Genomic DNA, 23424 nt, shown 5'->3' on the forward strand with positions numbered 1-23424 from the left:
AAGATCCATTCTTACCCAGAGAATGGCAGGAGGCCTTTGCCAAGCGAGTACAGGAAAGTGCGGAGGGAGGTGGCTCAGAGAGTGTCCTCAAGCAGCATGGTGCCTAGGCCCCATGTGCAATGTAGGAAAAAGTTCAACGACCTCACTCGGGTCGTCAGGGTGAGTGCCTTTTTTTCAAAACCTCTTCATCCCTCCATCTCCACCTCACTTTATGGCCAGAGAGTCTTGAAAGCCCCAATGCCCAACACTCATCCAACACCTATGGCCCTTTCATGAAACACACACGCACATTCCACACTTTGCATGCAGTAAGGGCCATTCAACCATGGGAGGCATTTCAGGCAAGATCATGGCTACATATTTACTCAGACGCTGTCCTTTTTCTTGCAGGCCAAGCTGTCTCATAATAGAAGACAGCAGCAACGGACCGGTGGAGGGCAGCCTCACCTTCAAGCCCTCAGCGATCTTGAGGAGCGCGTCCACAGGATTGTGGCAAGCAGGGTGATTGGTCCCGTCGCCACTGGAGACGCCGACCCCGTTCTGGACAGCAATGGTAAGGTCATCACCTTTTTGTCCTCTCTCCTTCCACTTGTTCCTCACAACAGCAGCCTTTGACACTTTCAATCCAAATCACTAAATCGCTGCACTCATGCCTCCCTTGCTGCCACCCTGTCCTCATGCTAAAGCCACTCTTGTACCTCCCTGCTTTCAGATGGTGATTCACCAGGTGAGGAGACGGGCCCTCAAGCTGCCAGTGAGAGCGAAGCTGAAGGCGAGGAGGAAGAGGAAGCTGGACCATCAGCGCCACCCTCTACCGAGGCAGCCCATGCCCATACTGGGGACATGCCTTCCCTGGAGGGGAGCAGGGGGGAATAGTCTGATGAGGGTGAAGCTCCAGGACCTAGCGGGCTGCAGCAACGCGAGGGGGGTAGGGAAGCTCGGGGACCTTCTCCCCGGACGGAGAGTGTGGCCTCGAGTCCTGCTGCACTGGATGCAGACGAGGAGCGGGTCCTCGCTGAAATGAGCGCCCAGGTGGAGCAAAGGCACACTGAGCTCGTGGCTGCAGTGGCAAGGATGCCCAAATCCATTGAATCACTGGCAAGGAGTGTGGAGCACTTCACTGTAGCACAGGCGGCTGCCACGCAAATGCTAAGTGCTGCAATGCAGTCAGTGGCTGGTCTCATGCAGACGCAGATTGAGGCCACGCGAGCACTGACTGCTGCCACCCTCGCTGGATCAGGCAGATTTCCCCGGGGCTCTCACCGCGCCACAGCAGGCCAGCAATCTGTGCTCCATCAGATTGCTCCGGATGCTGAAGTGCTGCCCCGTGGGAGTGCCAGTGTGTCGGTCGAGCAGGGAGTTGCTGTCCTCTCTCAAGATGACAGCATTCCTGCTGCCACCACTGGCACTTCTCCACTGCAGTTGCCACCACCTGTAGGACAGACTGCTGCCGCCCATGCAGAGTTGGAGCAGTCAGCAGCCGGGCCCTCCAGGCCCAGAGCTGGTCCAGGCCGTCCCTCAAGGGCATCTGCAGTCTCAGTTTCTGACACTCAGCAGCCTTCCCCCAGCCTTGCTTCAGCCACTGGGGTCCCATTACGGAGGAGCTGCAGGGTGGGAAGGGGGCAATTTTGCAAGGGAAGCAGATCACCCTCGAAGGGCAAAAAGTAGGAGGTGTGGCAAAATTTATTTCATTGTTTTATTGAAGGCCGAGGTTCGTGGTCAAATTTTTGTTACTGTTTTGGGCATTGTCTCCAGGTTGTGAGAGCCAGTTATGTGAATGACTGGTTTTTTTTGTGTTTCATTCTATTACTTTGTCATGCGGAAATGATACACAGTTTGTGAAATAAAGAAGTGTCTGTATTCAAAATGTGCATGTTTGGTCTTTGCACTCATTGTTGCCTTGACCGGCTTAGGGGTTGCAGGATGGTTTCATTCAGGTTGTTTGAATGGCAGAAGCCATTCCCTCAGAGGGGGCCTAGAAGCGACTTGCTATGAGCCTTTGATGGTCGGCCCTTCCACTTTGTGCCTCCCTCCCGCCTTGGTGCTGCTGATGATCATCCTCCTCATCTTCCTCCTCCTCCTCCCCCTCCTCCTCCTCCTCCGCTGGTGCTCCAATGTCTGCTGGCATTGGCTGGGTCCTGAGGATTGCCAGGTTATGCAGCATGCAGCACACAACAACGAAGTGGGAGACTCGCTCAGGCGAGTACTGCAGGGCTCCTCCAGAATGGTCCAGATAGCGGAACCGTTGCTTGAGCACGCCGATTGTGTGCTCAACGATGTTCCTGGTAGCTTGATGGTTCTCGTTGTATCGTAGCTCAGCAGGGGTGCTGGGCGAATGGAGCGGTGTCATCAGCCAGGTGCACAGAGGATATCCCTTGTCCCTGAGAAGTCAACCTCCTGGGTGATGCGGTGCCTGGAAAAGGTCTGCCACAGAAGTCTGGCGCAGGATGAAGGCATCGTGGCTGCTGCCTGGAAAGTGGGCATTGACAGCGAGTATCAGCTGTCTGTGGTCACAGACCAACTGGACGTTTAAGGAATGGAAGCCCTTCCGGTTGCGGAAATCCTCGGCATTCTCTTGCGGCGCCCGCAAAGCCACATGCGTGCAGTCAATGGCGCCCTGCACCATGGGGAAGCCCGCTATCCTAGCAAAGCCCGTTGCGCGTTCTTGCTGCTTGTCCGGGGTCATAGGGAAAGAGATGTACTCTCATCTCCTTTTAAAGAGGGCATTTGTTACCTGACGGATGCAGCAATACACCGCGATCTGGGAGATATTGGCGATGTCCCCAGTAGCTGATTGAAATGAGCCGATGGCATAAAAGTTGAGAGCCACTGTTATCTTCACTGCCATTGACAGAGACGTCCTGCTCCTCAGTTGAGGCTGCAGATCTGGCTGAAGCAGATGGCACAGCTCAGTGACCACCTCCTTGCTGAATCGCAGCCTGCGCAAACACTGCTCCTCAGAGATATTAATGTAGGAGAACCGTTGGCGAAAAACCCTGGGAGGGTAAGGTCTCCTGTACCGAGGCCTGTTGGCCCTCCTCCGTCTGGCCATGATTGCCACTCTCTCTCTGCGTCTCTGTGCCCTCCGAATGTGATGGGGAAGGACGACGTTCCCATTCATTACAGCCCCCATAGTATCTGACCAATCAAAGTTATGAAGGTCAAAAAGCAAAGTACCTGCAAAGTTATGGTCAGAAGCCAAAACTACCTCAGACAGCGTTGACTCAATGCAGAAGTCTCTCTTTCTCTCTTTTGTCTCTCTGCAAATCTCTCTCTCTCAGAACGAGTGGTGCAAGAGCCAGGAAGAGGCCCCCTTTAAATAGCGCCCCCCCCAGCCCCACAGCGACTGGGAAGCATTCCAGTCAACCTGTCGTTGGTAGCGCCAGGTGGAAAGGAGGGGGGCGCCACTGAATTTCCGGTCCGGGGCGCCCCAAGGGCGTTGCACTCTCGAATGACGTCAAGATCTGCGTGCGCAGGAGAGCGGGTGGTATTGTTTAGCGCCGCCGCAAAATGTCCGGTCAATTTCGCGAGAGGCGCAGATATCGCCGCGCCCGGGCGCTAGTTGGTTTGCGCCCCACTTAGCGCTTTATGGCTGGCGCTACCAACTGAATTTTTCCCCCTTTTACTCTAGATGCTCCCTGTCCTTTTCCATAGCTAATCTAAACCTTATGATATTATGATCAAGGTTCCCTAAATGTTCACCTACTGACACTTGCTCCACTTGGCCTACCTCATTCCCCAGAACCAGATCCAGCAATGCTTCCTCCCTCGTCGGGCCGGAAACATACTGATCAAGAAAGTTCTCCTGAACACACTTCAGAAATTCTTCCCCTTCTCTGCCCTTAATACTGTTACGATCCCAGTCTATATTAGGATAGTTGAAGTCCCCCATTGTTACTGCTCTATAGTTCTTGCACCTCTCTGTAATTTCTCTGCTAATTTGCTCCTCCATATCTTTCCCACTATTTGGTGGTCTATTTGTGTCTATACCTAGTAGTGTAATGGCACCTCTATTATTTCTTAACTCTAGCCATATAGATTCTGTCCTTGACTCCTCCAGGACATCCTCCCTCTCCAGCACTGTAACATTCTCCTTGACCAATACTGCTGCACACCTCCTATCTTTCCTTCCCTTTCTTTCCCAAACACTTTATAACCAGGAATATTTAATACCCAATCCTGTCCTTTTTTGACCCAGGTCTCAGTTATTGCCACATCATATTCCCATGTGGCTATTTTTGCCTGCAGCTCACTTACCTTGTTTACTACGCTTTGTGCATTCACGTACATACACTGTAAACCCATCTTAGACCATCCTGTATTCTCTCTTAGTTTGACCCCACCTAATACCTCACTATTTCTTACTTTAGTGTTCTCTGCCTCTCCCAATCCTTTGAGCACTTTATTTCCCCTTTCTAATGTTACATCCTGATACCCATCTCCCTGCCAAATTAGTTTAAGCTCTTCCCAACAGCACTAGCAAACTTCCCCACGAGGATATTGGTTCCGGCTCTGTTGAGGTGCAGCCTGTACAGGTCCCACATCCCCCAGAATCGGTCCCAATGCCCCAGGAATCTAAAGCCCTCCCTCCTGGACCATCTCTCCAGCCATGCATTCATAGAAACATAGAAGATAGGAGCAGGAGTAGGCCATTCGGCCCCTCGAGCCTGCTCCGCCATTCAACGAGATCATGGCTGATCATCCAAACTCAGTACCCTGTCCCTGCCTTCTCCCCATATCACTTCATCTGCGCTATCCTCCTATTTCTATACTCACTCGTGTGTGGCACTGGGAGTAATCTGGAGATTACTACCTTTGAGGTCCTGCTTTTTAATCTCTTTCCTAGCTCCCTGAAATCTGCCTGTAGGACCTCATCTCTCTTTGCTGACATTTTAACTTTCTGAGACTCCACAGCGCCCCCGGTGGCTGCAGATATTTTAACTTTCTGAGCCTCCACAGCACCCCTTGTGGCTACAGATATTTTAACTTTCTGAGACTCCACAGCGCCCCCTGTGGCTGCAGGTATTTTAATCTTTGTGACTCCACAGCGCCCCCTGTGGCTGCAGGTATTTTAATCTTTGTGACTCCACAGCGCCCCCTGTGGCTGCAGGTATTTTAATCTTTGTGACTCCACAGCGCCCCCCTGTGGCTGCAGGTATTTTAATCTTTGTGACTCCACAGCGCCCCCTGTGGCTGCAGGTATTTTAATCTTTGTGACTCCACAGCGCCCCCCTGTGGCTGCAGGTATTTTAACTTCCTGAGCCTCCACAGCGCCCCCTGTGGATGCAGGTGGGTATCGCCTGCCGGTTGCGATTGGTAGGAATTTGCGCCAATGGGAAGTCGCCTTGTTGTTTCTCACCGTGAGGCGCGGGCTGCCTGAATGTTGCCGGTGGTGCGCGGAGGCGGCGAGCTGAGCTCCCCGGGAACCGCCACCTCTACCCCGGACTCTCTTACATGGTAAGCGCGGAGCTTGTGTAGACACTACCCGGCGGGAGGAAGAGTCGCAGGCCTGGATCCGGCCCGGGCCAGTCGCAACGCGGAGGTTGTGGCCTGTCTGTAGCCGCTCTCTAACCGCCATTTACGGGGCCTGCTGCCGCCTGTAACTGGGAAGAGATATTTTCCCTTCCGCGACCGGTGGGCACCGGAGTGCACCAACACCCCGGGGAATAGTATTTTAATGTAATTTAAGTTTCTTTTTAATTTTTGGTAAAGTTATTGGTTGCACCCCTTTAAAAAGGGCACATGCTTCACTTTAAATTGGCAATTTCCATTCAAAAATATTTGCTCTGTTTTAAAAATCGACGTCAGGAAGTCGAGTCAAAGCAGAATTTTTGTGTTCTGGTGAAAACTGGCGAGTCTTCCATTGGTAATTTCAACTCTTAATTCAGAGGGTTTTCTATGAGTAAAATGATTCCATCCCACACGCTTCTGCTTCCCACTGTCAAGTAAATTGTGCATTTATTTTGCTCAGTGGCTTGTGTTGGAGGCATATACGACGGGGTAGACTTTTGTCACAAGCTGCCTTTATCGACTTGCAGTGGCGTAGGCAGGAGTTTTTGTTGTGTGTGGGAGTGGTGTTTGGATATGAGCTTGCCAGACCAAATAAAGCTACTTAAAATTATATTTTTCCAAATAGAAATGTCATGATAATGTTCAGATAAATGTCTTGGGCATTGCCTGGCACCTGTGGAACTGTGCCCTAGTGAGGAGTCAACCTCTTCAACAGAAGCATGGCAAAACTGTCTTCCATTAATCTAACAATTAAAGCAAATAAAAAGAAAAAAGTCTTGTCAGACAGAAGTTTTAAAGCATGAAGTCCAAGGGCTATTAACTTTGCTACTATTCACTGCAATATCCCGGTGAACATTTAGAAGTGCAATCCTAACTAATCAGTTTTCGTTGGATGAATTGTAGCAATTTTGAAGTGTGTTTTTGAACATCTCTTCTTACCTGTGCCGTGCCTGCACCGACACCACTGCCCATCAGGGGAGCTGAGGGAGATGCTTCAGTCAAGTGCTAATGTTTGTTTGCAAATAAAGTAAAAAGTTATTCCAACTGTTTCTTTTTAGATAAGAAGTACTCCAGTATTAGTAACTTTAAAAAAAATTACCTCAATGGTTTATGCTTCACTGAATTTATCAATAAGTAGCTCAAGAAGGTCCTCTGTCTTTGTCTTTGTTGAGCTAGGTGATGTTAGCAGGGTAGGGATAGGAGCACTGCACATTACCTCAGCACCCCTGGGTCAGGGAGGGGAGTACCAGCCAGGGGTATCATTTCTGATTGCTATCCTGAAACCTGCTACAAGTTTTTTGTGTGGATATTTGGTGATGGCTGGATTGGACTTGACCATGATGCCCTCCTCTCTGAAATAGTTTGCTAATACTCACTATCCAAGCTCACACTTGAATAATGGGTAGTAGGGTCCTGGACATTGCCTGGCACCTGTGGAACTGTGCTCTAGTGCGGAGTCAGCCTCTTCAACAGAGGCATGAAGAAACTGTCTTTGAGTTCTCTTTTGAAGTATAGTTTCATTTGAAGCTCAAAAGTGTCTGTTTTGAATGTGTTCTGAATATGAAGGTGAATTGGCTCATTAATAAATGGGTACAATCCATAGAAAGTTAAATAGCTTTTCTTCCAGTACCCAGCAAAACACTCAAATTATATAATTTAGGAAAATAACAACTTCAGTTTTAAAACTTCTTGTGAATTCTAGCTGTGAAATTAAAAGTCTGACATTTCAAAAACTACATGTCTTAATTTGGAGTTGTCCAATTCAGTGCTCAAGACGGTATACCCTTGGCTGGAATCAAGTTATTTTGCAGAAATTGTTTTCTCGAAAGAGAATGTAGCACTTTATTCTGCTTTATTGATTTGTTTTGGTGTTACCAGTTTTAGCTTTATTGGTAAATAGCATAAAGTCACTGAAATTAAACTGACCTGGGTTCTAGGCAGCACAGTGGCACAATATATTAACATAAAGTAGTGCATTGTGAGATATGTGGGTTTGAGGCCATGATTTCCCCATTCTTTTTATCTGGCTGTCCATATGAGGCATAAAGTGGATCCTAACTTGCACCAAGACCTGTTCACCCATCACCTCTGTGCTCGCTAACCTCCATTGGCTCCCGGTCTGGCACCGCCTCGATTTTAAAATTCTCATTCTTGTTTTCAAATCCCTCCATGGCCTCGCCCCTCCCTATCTCTGTAATCTCCTCCAGTCCTACAACCCTCAGATCTCTGCACTCTGCCAATTCTGGCCTCTTGCGCTGCCCCGATTTTAATCGCTCCACCATTGCCTTCAGCTGCCTGGCCCCTAGGATCTGGAATTGCCTCCCTAAGCCTCTCTGCCTCTCTCTCCTCCTTAAAACTTACCTTTTTAACCAAGCCTTTGATCACTTGTCCTAATATCTCCTTGTGTGTCTTGGCGTCCTATGAAGGACCTTGGGGCATTTTACTATGTTAAAGATGCTATATAAATATGCAAGTTAAGAATCCCCCTCCAGGGAGGCAAAATGCACAAACAAGGGAAATTAGGGATAGCATAAAATCCAAGGAGAGGACATATAAATTGGCTAGAAAAAGCAGTAAACCTGAGGATTGGGAGCAGTTTAGGATTCAGCAAGGGAGGACAAAGGGATTAATTAAGAGGGGGAAAATAGAGTATGAGAGTAAGCTTACAGGGAACAGAAAAACTGACTGTAAAAGCTTCCAGAGATATGTGAAGAGAAAAAGATTGGTGAAGTCAAGCGTAGGTCCCTTGCAGTCAGAATCAGGGGAATTTATAATGGGGAACAAAGAAATGGCCGACCAATTAAATACATACTTTGATTCTGTCTTCACAAAGGAGGAAACAAATTACCTCCCAGAGATGTCGGGGAACATAGGGTCTAATGAGAGGGAGGAACTGAATGAAATCAGTATTTGTAGGGAAATGGTTAGGGAAATTGATGGGATTGAAGGCCGATAAATCCCCAGGGCCTGATAATCTACATCCTAGGGTACTTAAGGAAGTGGCCCTAGAAATAGTAGATGCATTGCTGGTCATCTTCCAAAATTCGATAGACTCTGGAACAGTTCCCATGGATTGGAGGTTAGCTAATGTTACCCCACTATTCAAAAAAGGTGGTAGAGAGAAAACGGGGAATTGTAGACCGGTAAGCCTGACATCGGTAGTGGGGAAAATGCTAGAGTCCATTATAAAAGATGTAATAGCAGAGCACTTGGAAAACAGTGACAGGATCGGACAAAGTCAACATGGATTTACAAAAGGTAAATCGCGCTTGACTAATCTACTGGAATTTTTTGAGGATGTAACTGGTAGAATAGATAAGGGAGAACCAGTGGATGTGGTGTATTTGGACTTTCAGAAGGCTTTCGATAAGGTCCCGCATAAGAGATTCGCGTGTAATGTTAAAGCACATGGGATTGGGGGCAAGGTACTGACTTGGATAGAGAACTGGTTGGCAGACAAGAAGCAGAGTTGGAATAAACGGGTCTTTTTCCGAGTGGCAGGCAGTGACTAGAGGGGTACCGCAGGGATCAGTCCTCGTACCCCAGCTATTCACAATATATATTAATGATCTAGATGAGGGAACTAGATGTAATATCTCCAAGTTTGCAGACGACACAAAGCTGGGCGGGCGTGTGTGCTGTGAGGAGGATGCCGAGAAACTCCAGTATGATTTGGACAGGTTGGGTGATATGGCAGATGCAGTATAATGTGGATAAATGCGAGGTTATCCACTTTGGTGGCAAAAACAGGAAGGCACATTATTATCTGAACGGCAATAGATTGGGAGAAGGGGAAGTGCAACGAGACCTTGTGCACCAGTCGCTGAAGGTAAGCATGCAGGTGCAGCAGGTGGTTAAGAAGGCGAATGGTATGCTGGCCTTCGTAGCAAGAGGGTTCAAGTACAGGAACAAGGATGTCTTGCTGCAGTTGTACAGGGCCTTGGTGAGACCACACCTTGAGTATTGTGTGCAGTTTTGGTCACCTTATCTGAGGAAGGATGTTCTTACCATAGAGGGAGTGCAACGGAGATTCACCAGACTGATACCTGGGATGGCAGGAATGACGTATGAGGAGAGATTGGGTCGATTGGGCTTATACTCGCTGGAGTTTAGAAGAATGAGAGGGGATCTCATTGAAACTTATAAAATTCTAACAGGACTAGACAGACTAGATGCAGGAAGGATGTTCCTGATCGTGGGGGAGCCCAGAACCAGGGGCCACAGTCTAATGATAAGGGGTAAGCCATTTAGGACAGAGATGAAGAGGAATTTCTTCACCCAGAGAGTGGTGAACCTGTGGAATTCTCTACCACAAAAGGCAGTTGAGGCCAATTCATTAAATATATTCAAGAAGGAGTTGGATATATTTCTTAAGGCTAAAGGGATCAAGGGATATGGGGAGAAGGCAGGGACAGGGTACTGAGTTTGGATGATCAGCCATGATCTCATTGAATGGCGGAGCAGGCTCGAGGGGCCGAATGGCCTGCTCCTGTTCCTATCTTCTGTGTTTCTATATAAATCATCCTGGCAGTTTTCATATCTTCTCATGGCATTGGCAAAGTACTAGGAGCTGGTCACCTTCTATTGATGGTGCCAAAAAGGAGGCAACTGGTCAAAACTATGGTTTGATAAAAGGACATTTTCCTAATGTTAAGAGCATTATACGAATCTTAGTTTTTCTAAAACTAAAAATTAACATAACTGCTGCTATTTTCTGGTGGCTGTAACTCGGATCTCTGCAGGCAAAGCATGTCTTATGGGTATTGATATTTTGTTTTAAAATATTATTGGACTTCTCAAATCATTGCCTAGTTTCCATGGGTGTGGATATCTAATAAGTGTGCCTTCTGAGTCTTGTAATACCTAGATGTTTGAGGCCCTATTGCATATCAATAGGACCTGTAATTTGTCGGGAAAAACTGGTGAATCAGCAGCTAATGTTTTGTGGTGCTCAAGCCTCTTTGAACACGACTGGCAGGGATGACAGCATGAATGCTGGTTACTGACTCGGCATCCTGGAATGTTGAGTCACACTGCAAACAATGCAACTCAAATAATGAACAAAATAATCCAGTTTACTAAATGTCGAAGGAAAGTACAGAATCAGTGTTTCATTCAAACAATGTTAAATGTTTAAATAGAACATATAGTGTAATTTCAGTTATCAAAACAGCAGTTGCCAAACATTTACTAATGTTGATGAGCAACCAGCCACTTGGAGTTTAGGAGCTACAAGAGCTTTGTTTTACAACTTTAATTTTTAGTTTTGTCAATCTGATTCTAATTTAACCACCACTGTCAATGGTACAGACATTAAAAAAAAAAATTTAAAAATTGGGGGTGGTGGGGGGAGCAGGATTGAGGCACAGTCCAAAATGCTGCCTGCTGATATAACCCAAGTGTGGAAGGACAGAATCTATAATTGTATAGCTTGGTGTTTTTCACAGTGGAAATAGTATTTAAAAAATTAAATGCTCACCATTGCATTTACTGAAATAGTGAGACAGCACTGCCGACCATTCTTAAAATCACTTCCTTTCCATTAAAAGAACTAAAGTCTGAGGTACAACAACAACTTGCACTTGTATAGCACCTTTAACATCGTAAAACGTCCCAAGACGCCTCACAGGACCGTTATCAAACAACATTTGACACCGAGCCACATGAGATATATGGGCAGGTGACCAAAAGCTTGGTCAGAGGTAGGTTTTAAGGAGTGTCTTAAAGGAGGAAAGAGAAGTGGAGAGGTTTGGGGAGGGAGTTCCAGAACTTAGGTCCTCGGCAGCTGAAGGCACGGCTGCTAATGGTGGAGAGATTAAAATCGGGGGTGCGCAAGAGGCCAGAATTGGAGGAGTGGCGATATCTCGGAGGGTTGTATGGCCGGTGGAGGTTAGAGATGGGGAGGAAGCAAGGCCATGGAGGGATTTGAAAACAAGCATGAGAATTTTACAATCGAGGCATTACTTAACCAGGAGCCAATGTTGGTCAGCGAGCACAGGGGTGATGGGTGAACGGGACTTGGTGCGAGTTAGGACACGGGCAGCCGAGTTTTGGATGACCTCGAGTTTAGGGAGGGTGGAAGTTGGGAGGACAGCCCATTCAAAGAATACATCTTGCAACAATTGATAACATTAAGTATAAAGTATTTTGAAGGGCAGGTTTAGATGGTTGATTGGACTAATTCAGCTGTTGATACCATTGAAAAGCTTTTTTTTGTCTGTCATTAAGTTCCGCTCCTTGAAAATGGCTGTAATGGTGGTAAAAATACTGGATTCAGGAAGCCTGTTTAAAGTCACATGGTATTATTCAGCTTGATTGCAGTATATAAAATTAGGGGGAAAGCACCATTCTACAGTTGCTGTGTCTTTTCCCCTGGCCTCTGAATCAAAATGTGTTAAATTCTAACAACACTACTTTTCAATTGATCTTTGACCATTGGCTTCTGCAGTCTGGGTCTCCCACAGTTAGTGAACAGATCAATATGAAACTGCCAGGGCTTTTTCCAAACCAGCAGAAAGACAGCATCAAGGTAGCATTTGACCGAGTCTGGCATCAAGGAGCTCTAGTAAAACTGAAGTCAATGGGAGTCAGGGGTGGGAGGGAAACTCTCCACTGGCTGGAGTCATACTGAGCACAAAGGAAGATGGTTGTGGTGGTTGAAGGTCAATCATTACAGCCCCAGGACATCGCTGCAGGAGTTCCTCAGGGCAGTGTCCTAGGCCCAACCATCTTCAGCTGCTTCATCAATGACCTTCCCTTCAACATAAGGTCAGAAATGGGGATGTTCGCTGATGACTGCACAGTGTTCAGCGCCATTCGCAATTCCACAGATAATGAAGCAGCCCATGCCCGCATGCAACAAGACCTGGATGACGTTCAGGCTTGGGCTGATAATTGGCAGGTAATATTCACGCCACAGAAGTGCCAGACAATGACTATCTCCAACAAGCGAGAGTCTAACCAACGCCACTTGACATTCAACGACTTGCCATCGCCAAATCCCCCACCACCAACATCCTGGGGGTCACCATTGAACAGAAACTTAACTGGACCAGCCACATAAATACTGTGGCAAAAAGAGCAGGTCAGAGGCTGGGTATTCTGTGGCGAGTGTCTCGCCTCTTCACTCCCCAAAGCCTTTCCACCATCTACAAGGCACGAGTCAGGAGTGTGATGGAATACTCTCCACTTGCCTGGATGAGTGCAGCTCCAACAACACAAGAAACTCCACACCATCCAAGACAAAGCAGCCTGCTTGATTGGCACCCCATCCATCACCTTAAACATTCACTCCCTCCACCACTGGTGCACCATGGCTGCAGTGTGTACCATCTACAAGATGCACTGCAGCAACTCGCCAAGACTTCTTCGGCAGCACCTCCCAAACCCACAACCTCTTCCACCTAGAAGGACAAGGGCAGCAGGCGCATGGGAACACCACCACCTCCAAGTTCCCCTCCAAGTCACACACCATCCTGACTTAGAAGTATATCGCCAATCCTTCATCGTCGCTGGCTCAAAATCCTGGAACTCCCTAACAGCACTGTGGGAGTACCTTCACCACATGGACTGCAGTGCTTCAAGAAGGTGGCTCACCACCACCTTCTCAAGGGCAATTAGGGATAGGCAATAAATCCTGGTCTTGCCAGCGACACTCACATCCCATAAAAACGAATTAAAAAAAAAAAAGAAAACTCCTATTTTTCCTTGGTGTTCGCAGTCTAACCTTGGCCAGTAAAATTGCTGCAGCAGCCTGATCTGCGTTGAATTTCAGCATCACTTTGCCACAGATTCAGTGACTAGTGGTACAATTTGCCAGATCAATTCAGGATAGCAGTGGTCTTCGCGCACTCTCCCAAATTTCTGGTAGTAATAGAAAAAGGCCCTTTAGTTAAGTTGCCACTGGAAATGCTTAAATGACTGGACAATTTCATTACAGGGCAATTCATGAGGTTTTATTTAAAGCTCTGTGCAAGACTGGATGTACTCTGGGCTCCTTGCAATCTGTGTGCTTATTTTCTTTGCAATATCTACACTTGCTGAAATCTTAATATTCAAAGAAACTCATTCTGCTGATGGGAAAGGTTCAGGGACCAAGAGTACTGAAGCTTTACTGTATAATTTTTCCATTTTTGTAACTGATTTTTAAATAATTTGCAATTAAAAATGGGAGGAGTTAAGATGTGAGCTAGAAAATAGATGCAGGTTGAAGAATGCATACAGTATTTTGCCAGAAGTGTATATCTATGTACAATAAAACACTTTGATATACCGGTGTAGTAAAGAAAGAACCTGGATTTTTCGTGCCTTCTGACCGTATGTGGGGACTGAGAGCCCTTGCACCATGCCAGATGTTTTGTACTTCCTTTGCCTAATGCCAGTTCAATGTCAAGACATTTTTTTTAATGTCTGAATTTCTATTTATGTATCCACACATTTGCTTAAAAAATCAAATTTGTGTCAAAATACCCAACCTTGTTATTTCTACAATGTGAAGATGCAGTAATTCATTTAAAGAATAAGTATCCAATAAGGTATCAGTAATCTGTCTTTACTGTTCAAGCTTTGCGAAGTTTTAAAAACACATGGCCCGTGACACACCATGCTGGCCGTTGCAATGAAATGTCCGTAACTCTTGACTACATTGTATATCTGTTGTTTTCATCCATAGTACTTTAATAATAACGAGGAATTACTGGGAAATTCAGACATTAAAAAAAATGTCTTGACATTGAAACTAGCATTAGGCACAGTAAATAACACGTGGTCAGAATTAATGAAGGGTTTGGGGTGGGGGGGGGGAGAAGAGTATAGGCGAAGTCCTTTTCGTTAGTCGTGTTTTGTTGTAAATATTCTTCCCTCTTGGCTTTTGTTTTCCACTTATGCCAAGTACAAATGTACGTGATCGTGAACTCGTGGAGAACATGGTGACGTGGTTATTTGTTAATTCACTATAATGTTCTGTGGTACAAAGCTGGGCTCTTGGGTCTTGAGGTTTTACTGCCGCCCTTGTGAATGTACAGTACGTGCACCGCCGGCTAATTCTCATGGCGGTTCCAGGATGTAAATAGTATCCGAAAGGTATTGCACTGAACGTGGGAGGTAATATCTATTGCTCAAGCGCAGTTAAAACTGGCTTACTGTAAACTGTTTTAAAGTTTGTCCAATTCAGATCAATACAGGATTTGCGTGTACAAAATGTAACAGAATTGTCTGTCCCTGAGTACGTGACGAATTGAAATTTTAGTGAAATCCTGTTTCTCGTGTCGGCAAAAGAACCGTCTCCCACGAATACACTGTAGAGAGTACTTTATACTGGGACATAGGAACAGTACGTTTTACAGAGTGCAGCAACTGAACTTTCCCCGAATTGGCTCTTCCCCGAAACGGATTTACGTCAGACTCTCTTACAAGTTTTTAAAGCAACAACGTTTTTCGGAATTAGTATTAATGAAATAAACTTCACTCCCTCTCCCGGGTGTTGCTCCCCCTTCCCTCACACTCTCCTTTCTTCCCTCACTCTCTCCCTCTCCCTGGTGTCGGTCCCCCTTCCCCCTCTCTCCCTCACCCGGGTGTTGCTCCCCCTTCCCTCACTCCTTTCTTCCCTCCCTCTCCCTGGTGTCGGTCCCCCTCCCCCTCCCTGGTGTCGCTCCTCCCTCCCCTTCCTCCCTCTCCTCTCGAGTGTTGCCGTCCCCCATTCCCTTTCCAGGGTGTTGCCCTCCACCCTCATGTTGCCCTGTCGCTGTGCCCCTTGTACTCGATGACCCCGAGCTTTATCGGGCTGGTGGGAGGGGAGGGGGCGTTGTCTCCATTGTGTGACAAGGTCTGCGGCTCCTATCAGTGGGTGTATTAGCCGTGAAAGCAGCCAATCAGGAACGAAAGCACACCGTGCAACCATACTGGTAACTTGTTGATCTGGTTGACGTCCAAGGGAATGCTGTGTGCTCCGATTGTCCAAAATTATGCCTTCAGTGAGTGATCATTTCATTACAGATACTATGAAACTCCAGTGCGAGGTGGAAGTGATCAATCGGATGCTCCCGACCTTCGGTATGAGGAATAGAGGGAAAGGTAACCGAGCTGTTCTGTCAATAGGGAAACACCACGATCGGAGCATCAAAAACAACTCTGCAACCATTCATCTCTTGATCTGTACATTGAAAGACAAAGCAGGCTGTAAATACAAGGTGAGTTATACAGCATGGAATCAGTCAGTCAACTGCACTTTGGAAAGCATCCGGCTAAGAATATATTTTCACAAAAATCTCTTTGCAGCTGAAAGAAAATATAGAGCAGTTTTTCACCAAATTCGTTGAAGAAGGAAAAGCTACCATCAGACTCAAAGAACCAGCAGTAGACGTTTGTCTAAGTAAGGTACAAGCTGGATTTTTTTAAACATTTTATATAAAGTTTTAATTCAAACCTGTGACTATGTTGGCATAATGTGCCAGTTTAAAAATGGAGATGATTCATTGGTGACCAGTTAGGAACAATAGTAAATTTTGAAGGTTCCTGAAGCAGTTATATACCTGCTTACAAGTTTGGTGCTCTGATTAAAGTAGTAAACATGGTATCCACTTTTCCAGCTCAAATGAGCAAGACTGAAGTCCTGTTTGCCGTCCAGCAGAAACTTGGCACCCTTAGGTACTGATTCCATCTCCCTCCCCAGCTGTTTCCTCAGACTGAACCCACAGATATGTTGTTAGGGCCCCGCTTGATTGGCACCCCATCCACTACCTTAAACATTTAATCAATCACACTGTCAGAACTGTTTTTGTTTGTAGTCTTACAGCTATTTGAATAAGAATTGTTTCCTAGGAATTGCTTTGTTATACTGTAATGTAGTTACTAGTTGAGAAAAAAATTCAACTCTAGCCTTTTGATACATTGGCACGTTAGTGTTGCAGAATGTGAAGTCATGTGATTCCACATGATCAATACCTTCCTTGGCTGGCAGTGGGGGAAGATAACTGGAGGCTACGTGTTTTCCTAAAGAGAAGGAAAATTGTCAAGACACTATGTTGAAGCAGTTTCTAATAGCTTAAATGTGATATTAGCAGATGCCTGGGAAAAGATTGCCTCCAGACAAGAATGTCCGGAAGGGCAGGGTGAGCTTGAAAGATAGAGGTTTAAAATTGAAAGAAACGGGACATCCTTTACATATGAGAAATAAGTCGGTCAAAAATAAACTAGCCATGACTGCATTCCTTCAAATAAAGTCATACTGTGTACTATTTGGAGTGTCGAAGATATATAGAATGGACGCTGTCATTTTATTATAATGCCACCTCTTTTTAAATTTTTCCTCCAACCCCAACATAAACATGTTGCAAAAAGGGAACAAAATAAATTTATTATCTGTTATATATTAAAAGCAGTGAGTAGCCACAACATTCCAAAGCCACTGTCTTTAGGTGACGTTGAGGGTCACATCCTGCGAGACGTTGGTTCGGATTTTGCGGTAGAATTAATGGTGACTGTTCTTAAGTAAATAGGAACAGCAACTTCTGGCATCTGCACATGTGCAGTTAAACGCAGAAATCAGGAAATTGCTGTCCGAGTTACCCTGCTCCTCCAGAAGCTGTGCTACACCGGTACCTCGGAGAGACTCTGCATTAAAATACATGGAACAGCGTGAAGTTGCGGTACTTACATGATCAATACCCACTAAACATGCCAGAAAAAGTTGAGGCTTATCTATTTAAGTGCAAGTGAATTTTTAACACTGTGATAAGTCTTAATTACTGCCAAACAATCTCTCTGGCATTGAAAATGAACTTTTACAAGTGTGGAGAGTCTCATTTCTGTGGTGTATGTGCCTTTAAGAGCAATTATGGTGTATGTGCCTTTAAGAGCCCCAGGTGTGTGTAATGCCGGTAATTGCCACTTGGGCTATATAAGCCTGTGTATTGTGTATATCCTTTAGAAACCCCCCCCCCCCCCCCCCAGACTTGCTTAGTAAATACCTATGAACCAACTCCAGTCTTCAGTGTCTTTATCTACACACGGACACTACAGTGATGACGAAGTGGAAACGAACTTACCTGCAATTCGGCAGCACCTCAAGGACATCGATTCCTCCAGCGTCCAGAAGACTCAAGGAAGTAAGAGAAACTGTGGTTTCACCAGCTGGCCAAGCTGGTGACAGGTACTGCGCTAATCCTTCCTGGGCGTCAGGCTGGAGCTCCAGCGGCGGGCTCTACAGCTGAGACAGGCAGCGAAATCGGAGGCAAGCAATAACGGACTGGGAGGGTGCACTCGAGAGGCCGGCGCGGCAAGCAGGTCAGCGTTTAGACCTCCGTCGGGAACGAGTCTCCAACAGTGAATAAACGGAAACCACAGTAAAACAGCGGCGTTATCGGTAGCGGCGGGAAAGCGCGGGAAGCGCCATATCGTTGCTACAGAGAGGGGAAAAAAAAGCACGGGAAGCGCCATATCTTTTCTGAAATGCCTAAATCTGGTAATATTGAGGCTTTTGATGGCGAAATAGAAGATTGGACCACATACGTGGAAAGAGTAGAGGTTTATTGCACTGCAAATGGAATAACAGATGAAAAAAAGCTTCAGTACTTCTGAACTTAATGGGCGCGAAGACATACGGGCTGTTACGAAATTTAATCACTCCAGCCAAACCAAAGGACAAGACTTTTAAAGAAATTGTTGATACCCTGCAGGAGCATTTAAACCCAACACCGCTGCTGATAGCGGAACGATTCAAGTTCTTCAAGAGAAATCAACACAAGAATGAAAGTAACGCTGATTACCTAACCGAATTAAGAAAGCTATCAAAGTACTGCCAATTCGGAGCAGGACTATCGGATTATCTTCGAGACAAATTTGTTTGCGGTCTCTTAAGTGAAGGAACACAAAAAAGACTGCTTTCTGAAAAAGATTTAACATTGGACAAAGCTTTCAGTATGGCTGTATCATACGAAGCAGCAGCAAAAGGAGCTGCAGAAATACAACAAGAGACACAGGACTTCGGCACCCATAAAATGACACAGGAGTTCGCAAGATGTTATCGCTGCGGCAGATCCACCCATAACCAGAGGGACTGCTGGTTCAAGGGCAAAGCATGCAGGCAATGTGGTAAGATTGGACACATTGCACGGGTATGCCAATCTGGACAAAATAAATCCACTGACGGAAAACAAAAAATCAATAAAGAAAAGTACAGGAAGGTACAAATGATGACGGACAGTAGCTCCGAAGACCAGAATAGCGATAGCGACTCCGGAAACAAGAGACTAAGCTGTCTCAAATTACATAATGTACTTGCCAAAGAGGATTACCAAACCATTTGGGTTACCCTCACAATAGCAGGGTCCCCAGTTAAAATGGAGCTAGATACAGGATCAGCTCTAACCGTAATAAATCGACGAGATTACGAGAGGCTATTTTCGTATATACCTCTAAAAGACACATCCATTATCTTAAAAACATATACGGGGCAGAAAGTCTACCCCAAAGGAAAAATAAGGGTGCCTGTGGTATACAACGGCAAAGAAATACAAAAGTTGTATTTATACATTCTACAAGATGGTGGTCCACCGTTGTTGGGACGTGAATGGATAAGGAAGATACGTTTAGGCTGGCACTCCATTCAGGCACTGACGGTGACCAGTAAGGAAAAAAACAATGATGACATCATACCTGAACGATTAAAAGACATCTTGGCCAACGCCAAAGAAGTGTTTCAAGAGAAACTAGGAACCTTGAAAGGCATCACCGCCTCAATAAAAGTGGAAGATACAGCAATTCCAAAAAATTTTAAGGCAAGACCGGTGCCATACGCAATACGTCCGGCAGTCGAGGCAGAGCTGAAGAATTTGGAAAAGGCAGGCGTATTATCCAAAATAGATTGGAGCGAATGGGCAACACCCATCGTTCCAGTCATTGAAAAAAACATTGAAAAATAACTCTGAGGAACAGAAAAAAATTCACATCTGTGGGGACTTTAAGGTGACTGTAAACCCGGCCCTTCACACGGTACAGTATCCTCTTCCGAGGATAGAAGATATTTTCGCCTCACTATCCGGAGGGAAACGTTTCACAAAAATTGACTTGGCACAGGCATATCTACAGATGGAGGTTGAGGAGACCTCTAAAAAGTATCTCACAATAAACACACACAAAGGCCTGTACCAGTACAATCGACTGGTTTTTGGAATAGCATCAGCTCCAGCTATCTGGCAAAGAGCTATGGAGCAAGTCCTGCAAGGGATTCCGGGGACTCAATGCTACCTAGACGACATCCTTATAACAGGAGAAAACGACAACGAGCACCTTGCCAATTTGGAGCAGGTGCTCACTAGGCTGAAAGAATGGGGCCTGCGAGCAAATCGCCCCAAGTGCGAATTTTTCCAAAATCCGGTATCATATTGTGGCCACATAATTAATAAGGAAGGGTTGCATAAGTCACCTGAAAAAATTGAAGCAGTTATAAAAGCCCCAGCACCTGAAAATGTTTCACAATTAAGGTCATTCCTGGGATTAATAAATTACTATCATAAATTTTTACCGAACTTATCAACTATTCTACACCCTCTTAATCTTCTACAGACAGGAGTGATTTGGAAATGGAACGAAGACTATAAACGTGCCTTCCATAAATGTAAAGACTTAATCACATCCGAGAAAATTTTGGCTCATTACAACCCATCACTACCAATCAGACTGGCGTGCGATGCATCCCCTTACGGCATAGGAGCGGTATTGTCCCATAGAGTCCCTGATGGCTCGGAACGGCCGATAGCTTTTGCGTCACGCTCATTGAACTCAGCTGAGCGTAACTATGCCCAGATAGACAGGGAAGCACTCAGCCTGGTATGGGGAGTGAAGAAATTCAACCATTACCTACACGGACAAAAATTTACCTTGCTGACTGACCATCAACCCCTCATCTCCATATTCAACCCTAAAAAAGGTGTCCCCATTATGACGGCACAAAGACTACAGAGGTGGTCCCTTTTTCTAGGGGCACACCAATACAACATTGAATACAAAGGGTCAAAACAGCATGGGAATGCTGACGGTTTATCACGCCTACCGTTGCCAACGATAGAAGAGGCACCTACAGTAGACCCAGTAGAGATATTCCACTCTACCATAGTGGAATGTCTACCGGTGACAAATTCTGCCATTGAAAGGGAGACAAGAAATGACCCTACTCTCTCACGGGTCTACGATTTAACAGTGAATGGATGGCCAGCACATGGCGAACCACTGTTGCCAGCATTCTCGCAAAGAAGAGAACAGCTGTCAGTGTGCCGAGGAACCTTGATGTGTGGATCCAGAGTGGTGATTCCACCCAAACTCCAGGATAAAGTGCTAAAGGAGCTTCACGAGGGGCATCTGGGTGGAGTGAAAATGAAGAACCTAGCTAGGGCGTTTGTATGGTGGCCAGGTATCGATGGAGACATCGAAGACATGACCAAGAGCTGCCTAGGATGCCAGAAGGTCCAATATGCTCCGCCACAGGCCCCTCTACATCCATGGGAGTGGCCCTCATCTCCCTGGCAAAGGGTGCACATCGACTTTGCTGGTCCATTTATGGACTCAATGTTCTTAATCGCAGTTGATGCACACTCCAAGTGGCCGGAGGTAATAAAGATGTCCTCCACCACCACGGAAAAAACCATCACAGTATTAAGGACCATATTTGCCAGGAATGGGCTGCCGGAGCAGATATGTTCTGATAATGGACCGCAATTTGTGTCCGAAGAATTCAGAAAGTTCTTAAAGAACAATGGGGTAAAGCACTACACGTCCGCCCCATACCATCCCGCCACCAATGGATTGGCTGAAAGGTTTGTCCAGACCTTCAAGAAGGCCATCAAGGCCATGGGTAATGAAGACATAAAACTTCAGCACAAGGTGGATAACTTCTTATTTGCATATAGGAATGCAACGCACATGGTTACTAACCAAACTCCCGCCATGATGTTCTACAATAGAAACCTAAGATGCCGGCTGGATTTGGTCAAGCCCAACATCCGAAGGGACGTGGAGAACCGGCAGTTTCAGGGCATGAATGAAAGGCCAACTAGGGCCTTCCAGATAGGCCAACCGGTTTTGGCCCGGGACTACCGTACCGAGAAATGGCAGCCTGGTACTATCTGCACACGATTAGGACCACTGATATATACCGTGGACATCGGAGACAGCATAATAAGGCGCCATGCTGACCAAATCATCAAGTCATCCGAAAAGGGACAACCTACACCACCACTCTATACATCTAACGATGAAGTAGAGATACCCATATCTACCTCCGATCCGGTGATACTGGAGCCCGATGAACCCGACACTGGCCTTCAAGCCGAATCAGCCTTGCCAGAAGAACCTACTACACCACCAGAAACTACTACACCCCCGAGGTGTTATCCGGACCGAGTCAGGAAGCCTCCTGAGAGACTAACTTATAATTAATTAATACAGCAATGTATATTATTTTGCATATAACATGTAATTAATAATTACTTAAAATATGATGCACTAGTTAGCTAGAAGGGGAGGAATTGTGGTGTATGTGCCTTTAAGAGCCCCAGGTGTGCGTAATGCCGGTAATTGCCACTTGGGCTATATAAGCCTGTGTATTGTGTATATCCTTTAGAAACCCCCCCCAGACTTGCTTAGTAAATACCTATGAACCAACTCCTGTCTTCAGTGTCTTTATCTACACACAGACACTACAATTTCTTCATATTTTTATTATTGTTGGAGATTTTTTTAAATGTTTACTTTCTGCCTCATCTTTCTCTTAATCCCATCTATCTTTCCCTCTCATTTCGCTCTCTGTATATGATTTGGATTTGAATTAACTATTCTAACTTAAACTTCCTGGTTTAGACTCTGCATGTCTCAGTAAGGATTCTTCAATCTGATTGGTTAAGGAGACACACCATTGCTTTCCCTGTTCACGCAGGTCCCAGATCCCCTGTAGAAAGCACCGCTTGGTTTAGGTTCTCCACTAACCGCAAGTTCCAGTGGAAAAGGCCACAAAGTCTGTGGGCGAGTGTAATTGTAATGAACGGGTAGCGCCATTCGCTTGCCGTTGGGTGCAAAATCCGGGCCAATGACTTAAGTGGGACTCTCCATAACACTACGTGACGGGATTGCTGTACTCTCCCACTTCCTTGCAGGCATTAAAAACCGGCATGTATTATAAGGAATAGTAATAAAACCCCAATCTTTTTACACTCAAGCCATTGATATAAATGTAATTTGTGCACAACCGGTAGAAAAATGTAGACTGTAGATGTCCACATAGAAAAGTTATCAGCAACAAAGGTGAAAGCGCAAATGTAAATAATCGACACTGGCCCCCTTGCTCAAATGGTCCATGACACTAACAGCATAAAACTGCCAGTAGACCCTTGTGAATGTTTGTAAAATAACTTAAATCATCCCATTTTCCCCTTGCATAAAAGTCTATCGCCACCAAAGCGGAAATTGGAAGCATCTAGAGCGGTCAACGGCTGCCCGCAGTGGCAACTGCATTAAACCACGAGTTGAACTTCTCAATTGTGTTTAAACCCGATGCAATCTCACGATTGACCCTTGCAAAATAAAGGCATACATCCTTCTGCTGGAAACTACTTTTTCTTCTCTGGCAAAAAGATTATTTTTACCCCATCACACTTTTATAACAATTGCCCATTTCCCCTTCTCCCCTCCCTTTGTGCAGCATATCATAATCGAAGACCAATAGAAACATAGAAGATAGGAGCAGGAGTAGGCCATTCGGCCCCTCAAGCCTGTTCCACCATTTAATGAGATCATGGCTGATCATCCAAACTCAGTACCCTGTCCTTGCTTTCTCCCCATATCCTTTGATCCCTTTAGCCTTAAGAAATATATCTAACTCCTTCTTGAATATATTTAATGAATTGGCCTCAACTGCCTTCTGTG

At 45.8% G+C, this 23424-nt stretch overlaps 1 protein-coding gene across 4 annotated transcripts in view; it reads left to right on the forward strand.

Annotated features, from left to right (window-relative positions):
* Positions 1 to 5301: 5301 nt before the first annotated feature.
* Positions 5302 to 23424, forward strand: part of lrr1 (leucine rich repeat protein 1) — a 29851-nt gene continuing 11728 nt past the window's right edge. Inside the window, exons 1-3 of one of the 4 annotated variants that reach the window (XM_086002932.1) lie at positions 5302 to 5457; positions 15505 to 15698; positions 15787 to 15885. In XM_086002932.1, coding sequence (XP_085859058.1) covers positions 15510 to 15698; positions 15787 to 15885 — 288 coding nt within the window. In that variant the 5' untranslated portion in view covers positions 5302 to 5457; positions 15505 to 15509. Of the gene's footprint in view, positions 5458 to 14324; positions 14614 to 15393; positions 15699 to 15786; positions 15886 to 23424 lie in introns of those variants that run through there. The other 3 variants (XM_086002933.1, XM_086002934.1, XM_086002931.1) reach the window with 3 other exon arrangements.

The sequence above is a fragment of the Somniosus microcephalus genome, chromosome 12, assembly GCF_052327205.1.
Source record: "Somniosus microcephalus isolate GS21.2 chromosome 12, FLI_Smic_1.0, whole genome shotgun sequence".
NCBI classification, from domain to species: Eukaryota; Metazoa; Chordata; class Chondrichthyes; order Squaliformes; family Somniosidae; genus Somniosus; species Somniosus microcephalus.